Source organism: Equus asinus, chromosome 3 (genome assembly GCF_041296235.1).
Source record: "Equus asinus isolate D_3611 breed Donkey chromosome 3, EquAss-T2T_v2, whole genome shotgun sequence".
NCBI lineage: Eukaryota > Metazoa > Chordata > Mammalia > Perissodactyla > Equidae > Equus > Equus asinus.
In genome coordinates this window covers 101,276,657-101,289,043 of record NC_091792.1, presented here as the reverse complement: position 1 = coordinate 101,289,043, position 12,387 = coordinate 101,276,657, and the positions used below count along the sequence as shown (strand labels likewise).

The following is a 12,387-nucleotide window of genomic DNA, read 5'->3' as shown; positions in this document are numbered from 1 at the left end:
TATCTAGTATACATTTTGTATAACTTTGTAACAGTTAATGATCTAAGCAGAGGACAATGTCTCCACGTCTTTCTTTTTATCTTATACTTCATTTAAAAAATCTTCTACCACATAATTTTACATTTCCTCTTTCACATCACTTGCTCTATATCTTACATTCCTTTTGTACCTTTGCCCTCCTACTTGAAAAAAGGCCCCAATCTCCTTCATGTTTTGACCACAAACTCTCCTTTCTCTAATGATGTACATTTTCTGTGCAGCTGCTTTCTGTCTCTCTCTGGACTCTGTCCACTGAGCCTCTTTATTCACTGTGCAATGAGCTGTCATCTGTGTAATTCTAATCTTAGCTCTATTTTCCATGTTAGTTGCATCCCCTCATTTATGTTTTTCATCATAGATTTCCAGCAAGAAGTTCGTCTCAAATAAAAGTAATAGTTTTAATAACGTTTAAAAGATTAAACAAGCATTGAACAAAATTATGCAACCTGTAAATCATTTAAAAGTACCCTGTTAATGTAATTTTATTTTCCCAAAACCCTGCACAAGGCCACACCTCCTGAAGTAGAGGATTTGCTCTCTGAGCTCCTTTCCCCCCAGCTGCTGTGGGATCCAGACGCATGTTTCTAGTCCCAGCTACTATGCAAAGGGATCTGTTTCTAACATTCCTTAGCTGCTTTGGGAAGAAGAAAAAGCTGCTGCTAAAGCTAGGTTGTGTGCCTTCTCATATTTACAGTTAACAAACAATTCACCGAAAACATGCAGACGAGGGGCGGGCCTGGTGGCGCAGCAGTCAAGTTCACTGGTTCTGCTTCTGGCTGGCCTGGGGTTCTCAGGTTCGGATCCCGCATGTGGACATGGCGGCGCTTGGCAAAAAGCCATGCTGTGGTAGGTGGCCCTTCTATAAAGTAGAGGAAGATGGGCATAGATGTCAGCTCAGGGTCAGTCTTTCTCAGCAAAAAGAGGAAGATTGGCAGTAGTTAGCTCAGGGCTAATCTTCCTGAAAAATAAAAATCATGCAGAAGAGCAGAAAAGAGAAATCTGTTCCTAGGGGCTCTCTGATTATTTAGATTAGAACCCAATAATGTGCTATTTACTGATTTGCGTGTTTGGCCAACAGGGGCAGGGAACTGAAGGAGAAAGTAAAGGAAGTAACTATAAATGTCGTAACTATAAATGTGGGGGGGGGGGAGCTGCTACATCCCCCAACGATATTCCCTGTTGAAGTTCCTCTGGCCTAAGGCAAACCTTGCTTTGCTTTTTGCCCCAACTCAGGAGAGGTCTCTCCTTTTAACAACATGCTAATTATAATGGACAATAAATGATAATTTATGGGTGATTGAGTCTCTCGGAATCTTCATTAAAACAACAGCACAATTGCAACCTCTGGAGGAACGCTATTATAATTATTAGATATTTATGTGCCCTTGTCAATGCGCACAGGGAAGTTTTTCTTTTTTTTTTTAAGTCCCTTCATTGAACACTTATTTGCTTTTATTACGCAAAAATTTCAAGGTACACAAAAGCAGGAAGAATACTATAGCGAACCCTCTTGTACCCATTACCCAGATTCAACAACTCAACTTTTTTTTTTGCCAATCTTGTTTCACCCATCCTCTCCATTTTTTCCTTTTGGTCGGAAAAACTTTAAAGCAAATACCAAAGATGATAGCATTTACTCGTAAATATTTTAGCAAGCACACTGAAAATTTTATAATAACTTAATTGGTTATTGCAAAATGGACCCGCAGGACAAAATAAAAAAGGAACGCAGAAAACTCTCCGGTGGTGAAAGGGGTCACAAATGTTATCTAGCTGTTCCGGGTCTTGCGCGGGGAGAGCCACAGCGGCGCAGCTCGGGGACGCGCGGAGGACGCAGGATGGAAGAGACCCCAACGCCAGAGCAGCGCATTCCTTGAGGCGGCCCCCCAGGCATGCGCAATCCAGGCCCCAGAGTTGCTAAGGCCCCAAGGAAGACAGAGGCGCAGGATACGGCGAAAGCCAGTCAGAGGGCTCCAAGACTAACCCGTTAGCCAATCCGGGTTCGAGAGTGAATCACAGCCCCCGCATTCTGGTCGCCTCACCAGTAGCCAATCCGAGAGCCGGGTCATTTGGGCGGACTTTTCAAAACAGCGAAAACAAAACAAATCGGGGACCTTTAAAAGGTGCAAAGCGACCAGAAACTGTCTCCTTCCGCTCCTCAACCCTATCGTTCCCATTCCTTCCCCCTTGGATCAATCGCAGAATAAAGCCGACGCCCAGATTCCACCCTCCGCCTTGGAACCGAGAGGGAGGAGTGGCTCGGCGAAGCAAACACGAGCTGGAAAGGCCACAAAACCGGCGGGGACAGCGGCTTAGAAGGGACTCTTTTTCAAAGTCTCTTGCGACAGCGGCGGATCCCTCCGCGGGGAATCACGTGCCCCGCCCCTTTGGGGGCGTCGAAAACTCAAAACAAAAACAAGGGTTTTGCTTGGGCCTCCGCTGTGGCGGCGACGGCGGCGGCTGGGGCGCCCCGGAGAGGGCCAGAGCTTGAGGGGCCGGCGCTGCGCCCCAGCCGGAGGGTGGGCACGCCGTGAGCAGGATGAAGCCGGGGCTGTGAGGCCGAGGCGGCGGTGGCAGGGGGGAAGGGTCGGATGCCGGTCCGGGGGCACCGCTGAGGCGCGGGGCCCCGACCTCGGAGACAGTTCCGGACGCCCCCGGCGCGCCCAGTCCCCTCCGGACGCGACGCCGCGGGCCGGTGGAGGCGCGTCTCCGGCACGGTGAGTGGGCCCAGCCGGGATCGCGGGGGTTTCTTTGTTCGTGGTCGGGATTGGCGCGCGCACGGGGCGGGGGATCAGAATGCCCACCCCTCGTCCCGGCGTGCGACTCGGGTCCAGCTCTCAGCTCAGCCTCGGGAGTGGGCGCCAGGAGACGGAGAGACGCTGGTGGGCTGGATGGAGAGGCGAGGAGGCTGAAGACAATTCTCTGGTGCTCCCCCCGCCCTGCGCTCTTTTTGTCACGGCGGCTCGCCAGGGTGGTGCGGTGGGATTGACGGCCCTGGGGCATCAGTAGACGGAGGGGGGCTGTCTGGGCACGGGGCGGGCTGGCCTTCTGCCCCCCGACCGGTGGGCCGCGCCACCTCCCCGCTCTCGGACTGGGGTCTCTGCCACTCGGCTATATCCGGAGTAGGCACTGCCTCCGCGGGTGGGAAAGGCTTGGGGGCTGGACTCCAGCGAGAGGGGCTTCTGGAGCCGGGTCCCCGGGAGGGGCGGGGCTCGGGAGTCTCCTCCCTCCGCTTCTTTGTTCGGTCGCGAGACTTTCTCTTCCCTCCCCCCTATTGTGCAAAGCCCCGGCCCGCAAAACCGGCTGCGGCGGCTGTCCCCGGTGCATCCCGCGGGCCGGAGGCCCTCCCCCCACGGCTTCAGGTGGGGCACACCGTCCAGACACCGGCGCCCGGGGACAGTTTCCTGTTTGTGAAACGGCCGGGAGGCCCGGGCTGGCCGGTCTGACCCGGCGCAGGCCGGCGGATGTGCGCACGGCCCCTCCCCCTGCCACACCTCCCTGGCGGTGGGAGAGGGTTGCGCCGGGGTTCTGGAGGACGTGACGGATCCCCTCGCCCGCTCCTCGCCGGGGAGCGCTGGGGCGCCCTCGCTGGAGGTATTGGCACCAGCTCTTTTCTGCCCTCTCCCCCTGCCCTCGCCACCCCCAGGCTACAGTCTTTAACTGTGTGCCGTGTCTTTGCTGCAGATGAAGGATTTGGGGGCAGAGTACTTGGCAGGTCGTGAAGGGGTCCAGCTCTTCGGATTGTTGAGCCTATACCTCGAACAGGAACAGAGATTCCAACCTCGAGAAAAAGGGCTGAGCTTGATCGAGGCTACCCCGGAGGTAAGTTCTCAGGAAAGATAACTTGCTCGAGCAGCTGATAGGGTTTGAATACCTTTTTCTTTGTTGAATCAAGACCAGAGGCTGCGAAGTTTCTTAAGATTCAGTTGGTCTTCTGGAGGATTAAGATAAATCTCAATCCAGGCCGTGCTTTCGTTTCTTAGCAGGAACGAGAGTGGTACCAACTCTAGAGAAGTATTTCCTCAAATCTGGCACCCCCAGCTAGGTTTTCTGGGTGGAACACTTCCTGGGATTTGAGCAGTTCATTTGTGGAAGTACCCTCTGCCTGAAATACTTACAGTATAAGTATGAAATATTTATAGTAGGATCTTAAATGATTTTGTTAGAAAAGTAAGGAACTCTGTGACAAGGGAGTTGAATTATATTTGCTGTGACTCTCTGGAACCCTCTGTGGCAGCAGTTCATTTTATATTGAATTGCTGAAGTTCTTTTATGATGTATATTTTAAAAAATCAATGATAATATGCATTTTGTGTATGAAAAATTGTAGTGCTTTAGTTAAATGATACCACTCTTTCCACCAGGTTCTTGAAGATTAAGAAGAAATAATTGCCTTATTTGTATCTGTGTGTATTATCCATCTAGTTCTAAGAAATCATACGCTTTGGCCCCTGATTTTTATTGCAGAATGATAACACTTTGTGTCCAAGATTGAGAAATGCCAAAGTAGAAGATTTAAGAAGTTTAACCAACTTTTTTGGATCTTGCACTGAAACTTTTGTTCTGGCTGTCAATATTTTGGACAGATTTTTGGCTCTTATGAAGGTATTTAATCATTTTTATAAATACATCCTTATTTTTCTATCCCCAGTGCTTAGCACAATGCCTAGTATACGAAGGTTCAATAAATATTTGGCAAATGAATGTAGTTATGTCACTATACGTAAGCATTTTTAATAATCCCAGAATTGTGATCTTTAGTGCCAGATTGACTACAAAATTAAGTGTATCGTTGTGTGTTAAGTTAGGTTTTGCTGTACCTCCTACATACCGTGTCTATGAAGAGGTGACAAAATGAAGCCTACGGTATTCTCCATATATGTGTACAGTACGTGCACAGTCCTCAAAAAAAGGTTTTCGTATTTTCGTCTTCCATCATGTTTCTGTTGGAGCCTTGGTGTTTCTAATGCTGAAACATGACAAATGGAAGTATAATGGTATGTTAAAAGGTAACCTTCTACCTTGCATAGGAGTCTTTTCAAAGCGGGGAGCCACAGTCTTATTAACAATTACCAACAACTGTTAGAAAAATGTGGCGATTTTTCTGCCAGTAGGATTGCTGTCAGCTGCTGGGTCAGTTTTCAGGGCACTGAAAAGGGCAGCCATCTGTCCACGGCAGCTTTACATATGCCCCACTCTGCGCAAGTAATGCAGTATTTCTCTTGGGCAGATTTGCATTGAAGTATGGGGTGATTTTTAAAGATAAATAGATAAGAAGAAAAAAAGATAAGCAGAATGTATTATTTTTATATCCAAAGAAGTAGTGTGCTTTCTTAGTTTTGAAAGACTTAATTTATTTTGGGAGAGCTTATACTATTATGAATTTCGTATGTTTGAAATACAAAGTATAACTCAGTGTTAGAAACCTAGCCTTTCAACTTGCATTTAAATCTTTTGCCTGCATTTAAATTAAATAATTTAAATGCTCAAAATGGCTTTTTTTTTGAAGGGAGATTAAGATAGTTTAAAATGATGAAGTATAATTGTGGGTAAGTATAAGTACAGGGAAGCAGCTTGACTGTGTGGTCTTAAGAGTCGGGGCATCGTTCTGTCGTGTCTGCTTTGCTAAATCAAAGTGACAATAGTTAGAAGAAGCCTTCTGTTTGTTTTTCAGGTGAAACCTAAACATTTGTCCTGCATTGGAGTCTGTTGTTTTTTGCTGGCTGCTAGAATAGTTGAAGAAGAATGCAATATTCCATCCACTCATGATGTAATCCGGATTAGTCAATGTAAATGTACAGCTTCTGACATAAAACGAATGGAAAAAATCATTTCAGAAAAATTGCACTATGAATTGGAAGCTACTACTGCCTTAAACTTTTTGCACTTATACCATACTATTGTACTTTGTCATACTTCAGAAAGGTCAGTGGTATTTAAAATAAAAATTTTGTACTTTAGCATTGCTATAGCTAACAGTAAAGAATTAGAATGCCAGTGAAATTTATATTTTTACCCCCTCCAAACTTTCAACTTGGACTTTTAATGGCAAGTCCTTAAAATCATTTAAATCTTTGGAGGTTTAATAAACATTTTGTCCTTTCTTTTCCTTGTATAGGAAAGAAATACTGAGCCTTGATAAACTAGAAGCTCAGCTGAAAGCTTGCAACTGCCGACTTACCTTTTCAAAAGCAAGAGTAAGTCGATTTCTTGCTTATACATGTCTTATAGTTTCTAGTTTGAATTTTAAAAAAGATATTTATTTTTCTTTTTTTTCTTGTAGCCATCTGTATTAGCTTTGTGCCTTCTCAATTTGGAAGTAGAAACTTTGAAGTCTCTTGAATTATTGGAAATTCTCCTGCTTGTTAAAAAACATTCCAAGGTAATATCTTCAGTTCTTAGTCTTTAAAGCAAGTTTCCTTCGTAGTGTTTCAGTTTTTTAATGTGGTGACTTACACATTAAGTAATGGTTTATAAGTCTCTTAACTTTTACTAATTTTTTTTTTATCTGAAGGGGTAAAGTTCTCAAAATGCAGCTTTGACCCAAACAGTGTTAAGCTGGAAGGGAACCTATTCCCTTAGCCTGTCTTCTTTCTGCATTCAGACGGACCTCTGTAGTATTCTTGCCAGTTGGTAATAGAGCACTTTACATTGCCACATGCACATTGTTCTAAAATGCACACTAAGAAGTAGACTTAGTAAATACACTGATGGCATCCCATTATATCTGTAGGGCTGAATCATCATCCCATTAGTAGTATTTCCAAAATAACGTCAGCTATGTTTTTCTTTTTAAACCCGTTAGTCAGGCCAGCCCAATAATTTCTTGCAGTCATAAAGAGGTGTGAAACAAATAAAAGCACAGTCCTTTTTCTTCAACTAATAGTCTAGTTGGAGAAATATGGAACTTAACATGAGGCAGTGTGTTCTGTCATTTATTATTCTGTGTCTCAGTGCCAGATAATACTGAACACGGAGTACTTTCAGGGTTTGAGTAGCAGAGAAGGAGGGCAGACCATGAGAGGTACTATAACTGGGAGACTGGGGTTGTTCCAAAAGAATCTTATTGAAAGTTTGGGCAGCAAAGGCTTGTGTCCAGGAAGTGGTGGACAAGAAGGCTTTTGGAATCATTTTAGGGTAGGTTTGTAGATAGAATGTCTAGGTGATAGTCACAAGCAGGATTAAGGATAGCCAACTCAAATAGTGGTTTTGGAAGCAAAGCATGGAAATGAGGCAAGGAGTCATAAATGACCAAGATTTGGACCTAATGCTGGAGAGAATATTGGAAACATTGAGGGAAATTCGAGAGAAGTTAATTTGTGATCAAAGAAGCATGATTTTAGGTACTTGTATACCATCTAGGTAGGTAGTAGATATTTGGCAGTCTGGAATAAAAACTCAGAAGATGAAACATAGGTGGAGATTGGGGTTTGAAATTTCTCGTGAGGAGTTAATAGTTGAAACCATAAGAAGCTTGTGGAGCCCTTTGCTTTAGGGGTCAGTTAAAATTCTGGGTTTTCAGCATTGGTCTGGCCCCATTAGGAGCCAAGTGAAGGAAGGTGTTCTGGACAAGTAAGAGCGCTGTCAGTTTGGGAGGAGGTTTTCAAGAAGGCTGTGGCCAAGAGGATTGAATTTTGATCAGAGGCCCAGTGTGATGAGAATTGGAGGAGGTCATTGGATACCTAGGAGGTGAGAGTAGAATGAGAAGGGTGTGGTAGAAGCCAAGAGTGCAAGGGGATTAAGATGCAGCTGGATTAGGTGGAAATGGAGGCCGAGATGATAGAAAATTTTCTGTTTGTGGTGGAGGTACATGCACTGTGAAGCATGGTTTTTTAACAGATTTCTTCTGGCTTTTGTTTTAATCATGCGTTTATTAGTTTTAATCTAAGCCTTTTATGTTAATTTTATCTGGAAACGTCTTCAGTGAAAATTGATTCCTTGAAATAAATTGGGGCATTCCGCAGTAGTGGAGGAACTATGCCCTTTTGGGGAAATTCCTCTTCTCTCATATTGCTAACTTCTCCATTATTACATGTCTGATGTCTGAATGCATATTTTTAGCAGTCCAGACAGTTTTAGTGCATATTTGTAGCAATCAAAAGAGTGCTACGTTACAGAAACCTAAATTATACTAAATTATTTTGCAGTGAGACTATTAAAGAATGTATTTGATAATTGATTTATTAACAGACCTAGTGTTTTTAGGTCAGTGTGTTTTCTTAAAACAAGCGAAGCTTTCTATGTATTGAATCCTATGTAAATTATTTCTACCTCTGGTGCTCCTCCCCTAAACCAGAGGTTATGGGACCAAATTCTGACTACATGTTAGCATCACCTGGAGAGCTTTAAAAAGTCTTGATGGCCAGGTCACACATATCAATTAAATAAAAATACCTGGGAGTGGTAGCCAGGTGTCAGTATTTTTTAAAGACAGCAGGGTGATTCCAAGGTACAGCAAGGTTTGGGAACCACTGTTGTAACCTCTTCATTAAAATATTTTTTTCAGGTTAACGACGCTGAGTTCATTTACTGGAGGGAGTTAGTTTCTAAATGCCTAGCCGAATATTCTTCTCCTGAATGTTGCAAACCAGATCTTAAGAAGTTAGTTTGGATTGTTTCAAGGCGCACAGCCCAGAACCTCCACAACAGCTACTATAGTGTTCCTGAGCTGCCAACAATACCAGAAGGGACTTGTTTTGATGAAAGTGAAAGGTAAGCAAGTTCCTTGACTAATTAGATTTCCTCAGACTAAATATTACTGATTTTATACTCAAAATGGAACCATGGAATATTAAAAGGCATCAGAGAAAGCCCCTACTCTAATAGCGTCATTTCTTCAGGTAAGAAAATTAACTAGAAGGAGTTAATAATTAAAATAGGTAATAATTTGGAAATGTACCTCTTCCCCCCATTTTTTCCTTCATTTAGAAAAAAAGCCAAAACACCATGCTATACGTTACATCCCCAGGACTTTTATAGCTGGAAATTTGTACCTTTTTACCACTTTCAGCTATTTCGCCCACCTCCCTATCCCCCACTTGTGGCAACCACCAGTCTGTTCTCTGAATCTGAGTTCTGTTTTTAGTTTTTAAGTTCCACATATAAGTGAGATCATACAGTATTTGTCTTTCTCTGACTGACTTTACTTCTTCCTTTTTTAAAAACCAATTGTTTCCCATCTCCCTTGCTCTTTGAAATACAGTTTGGTTAAAAAAAAGAAACAGAAACAGCATTCCGGGCTTTTTAATGTTAGTATGAAGTGCTAATATGGTACTATGAGAAGGGGCTGCAGGTTAAATGACTAGAAAATAAAGGGAAGCACCACCACTAATGTGGCAGACTTCTGTAGCTGTTTTTATAGTTTTGTCACATGCCATTGTCTTACTCAGAGTTTATTTTTGTTTGTAAAATGAATTTTATTAAATATGATTGTTTTATGTTATAGAGATAAAGGACTAGAAGTTCCATTTTCATAGTTTGTTGGTTTCTTGGTTTGGTATTTGAGAATATCAGTGATGCAATTACTGCTGTAAGAAAGACATCAAAACCATGTGATAGGAGATATGTTGTCCTTAGTTTGCATTTATTGGATTTAAAAAATACTTAGAATTCTACTATTAGTTGCTGATAGTGTTATTAATAGGTATACGAATAGTAGTTTGGCACAGAGTTATTTGTTTAAACCTCTTAAGGACATCTGTATTTTTTAAGGAGATTACAATAGACTTCATTTTAGGAAGTCTTTATAAGTTAAGTTGTGTGTCTGTAAACCTGAAATTTTAAATGTAAAAATCTGAGACTAGAGATACTCGTTTAGCAGTTCTATTTTGCCTGTTAAGCATTTAAGTGTATTCTACATAATGGAACCCTCTTCTTTGTGTCCCTTTTTCCTTTTAGTGAGGACTCTTGTGAAGACATGAGTTGTGGAGAAGAGAGTCTCGGCAGCTCTCCCCTCAGTGACCAGGAGAGCACTTTCTTTTTCAACTTCAAAGTGGCACAGACACTGTGCTTTCCATCTTAGAAATCTCATTGTTCTGTGTGAGAATTTAAACTGTGTACAGGTTTCAAAGCAATAAATGGAGGAGTGGGTAGTTGTCTGGTCCAGCCCCCAGCTAGGCCGGAATTGCATAGACTGGAATTACCTACCTTCTATTTATTATTCAGATCAGATCTGGCCTATTTTCATGTTTAATTCTAAGCCATCAAATGGGTTAGTGCCTCTTAAACAATTAACAATACTTCAGACATCGGCACTTTATTTTTCTTGTTGCTCTTTAGCTACTTGGGGGAGGAGGGAAGGTGCTGATACCTTGAATTCATTACTTTTCAAGAAGATTTTTAAAGAGGAATAGTGTAGCTTATCTTAAACTTTTATAAAGCCTTCAGGTGTCTATTTAAACAGATTGGGAGTGTGCAAGTGCTTCCTTAGCAGGGACAATGGATAACCCTTTAATGGTTTATCTTAGATCTCCCCCTTCCCCCCATTCTCAGAACAGAGAATATACTCTTAAATGTCAAACACGCTTTTTGTTGTTTATTTTTAAAATGATCAATGCATTTTCTGCTAGTTTTGCATGTCCTTGTCTGAAAGCAGTGCAGGAAGTTGAACAGAACTAGGTAGCTATGGAATTGGTTGATAAATGTTGATCTAGTAGCACATTTTAGCTCATTTTCTTATATTAAAAAAAGTCTGCATGACTGTGTTTTATTTCCTTTGTAATTCACATTTCAAAAATAATGTTATTAGTATATGAGTGCCAAGATTGAATATGGAGTAAAAAAAAAAAACTAAGTGTAGTGTTACAGTTTTAAGTATATCTGTGTGGTGGTACAGCCATAATAATAAGATTTATAGACTCTGTACACATGAGATTTTGTGCAGAGAATTTTTAACTTTATAAACTGTATATGAAAATGTAAATCTTTAAAAAGTGTACATAAAAATACTGTATTTTTTTACCGTGTGTGATAGTCTAGTCATTGCATGTAAATATAATTTATTGTGTATTCTGTATTATAAATCATATATTGATGACTTACTTTTTTCTACTGGTAAGTCAACATCCATTGGATGTTTTCTGAAGTGGATCTTTTTGAAGTAATAATAGATTACAACTCAAAATAAAAATTTTGATGACTTGTACTCCTTGTTTGCAGTCACATCATTTTTAATTTCTTGGTAAAAGAAAAAGTGCTGGTTGTGTTTCAACGGGAAGGCTTGAAGTGGGGCTGAAGTGCCTCCAGGATAAGCCCTCTATCTGGTCACCAGAAGTCCTCTAGGTATGACTTCCTCACCATAGTTTGGCCCTTAGCCTTGGAGATATCGAAAGTGAATCTGTCACTTGAGAATTGACCTCTCTCTGGAGTGGACTCATAATTAAACAGAAGAGTGATATATTAACCTGAATGCCTGTTAGTTTATAGTGCAAAGCAGCAGGTATCAGGTAGACCAAAATACTCAGGTTAACAGATCAGTAGTCTGCAGACAAGCCAAATTCTAATCAGAAGGTTGCTTGGTGAGTAAGCACTAGGGGTGTTAGCTGTGCCTGGACCCTGCCAGCTTCTGGCTCTTTTCCAAGCCTTAGGTTTGCTTTGCAAGTCGTGTTTTTTTTTTCTTTTGGATGTTCCTCATCTATTTGATTTTGTATACCGTTGTTTTCTCTAATTGCTTAGAAACTCAGATATACCGAATATGGTTTTCAGGTAATACCTCTTCTCCCCTGGAGTTAGGGCATGTTTTCTACTCTCTCAGTGGAGAATCTGTTTCAGTGACCCTCCCTCTCATTAAATAATTTTGGTAAATAGTAGATAATCTGCCTTCAGGTTTTGATTTGTTGAGATGAAAAGTTACTTGGGCTTTCCAAATCTTGAAACCATCTTAGTTACTCTAGGGGTTTATTGCTTTTCTTACTAGATAACTGTGTGAATCTGTCCACAGGTGGCTTCATCTGTTCCCCTTTCTGGTTTTCAATATATTTAGACCTCTATCCAGCTCCCAACCTGTTTATTCACAACTAGCCATCCCACTTGGAAGTTTCTGATTACTCCCAAACCTGCTCTTCCTATGTGTCTATTTTGGTGAATAGGTAGATATTCCATCTACTCATGTTGGAAACAGGTGATATCCTCGTTTCCTCGTGCCTGGTTACTGGAGCTCACTGTTTATCATTTATACTGTATCTCTCTGCCCGTTTCTGCCACTGGCTTGGGTCAGACCTGCACTCTTCATGAGCAGGGTTACTGCAGTGTCTTAGTGATCTCTCAGTCGCCAGGCTTACTCATGATTCTCTTGCTGCCTGGATATCGTTTTAAAATAGGCAGATTATCTCTCTCCTGAAAAAGTGTTCG

The 12,387-nt window shown here is 42.1% G+C and overlaps 1 protein-coding gene across 3 annotated transcripts; it reads left to right on the top strand.

Annotated features, from left to right (window-relative positions):
* The first annotated feature begins 2,427 nt into the window (after positions 1-2,427).
* Positions 2,428-10,983, top strand: CCNG2 (cyclin G2). Of its 3 annotated transcripts, none has more exons than XM_014865521.3 (9): positions 2,472-2,756; positions 3,324-3,633; positions 3,724-3,861; positions 4,507-4,644; positions 5,714-5,964; positions 6,158-6,236; positions 6,323-6,421; positions 8,546-8,751; positions 9,937-10,983. In XM_014865521.3, the coding sequence occupies exons 3-9, from the start codon at positions 3,724-3,726 to the stop codon at positions 10,058-10,060; spliced, it is 1,035 nt and encodes a 344-aa protein (XP_014721007.1). In that variant the 5' UTR covers positions 2,472-2,756; positions 3,324-3,633; the 3' UTR covers positions 10,061-10,983. The 3 variants fall into 3 exon arrangements, with proteins under 3 accessions (XP_014720997.1, XP_014721007.1, XP_044622126.1); XM_044766191.2 differs by lacking the exon at positions 2,472-2,756 and adding an exon at positions 2,774-2,964; XM_014865511.3 differs by lacking the exon at positions 3,324-3,633 and having other exon boundaries at positions 2,428-2,756.
* The last annotated feature ends 1,404 nt before the right edge of the window (positions 10,984-12,387 follow it).

What these genes read in the sequence shown, in the direction of transcription:
- CCNG2 (XM_014865511.3), top strand. Translation starts at nt 3,724, where the DNA reads ATGAAGGATTTGGGGGCAGAGTACTTGGCAGGTCGTGAAGGGGTCCAG. An exon ending in TGATCGAGGCTACCCCGGAG is followed by an intron (nt 3,862 to 4,506) that starts GTAAGTTCTCAG and finishes TTTTTATTGCAG; the next exon opens with AATGATAACACTTTGTGTCC. An exon ending in TTGTTAAAAAACATTCCAAG is followed by an intron (nt 6,422 to 8,545) that starts GTAATATCTTCA and finishes TATTTTTTTCAG; the next exon opens with GTTAACGACGCTGAGTTCAT.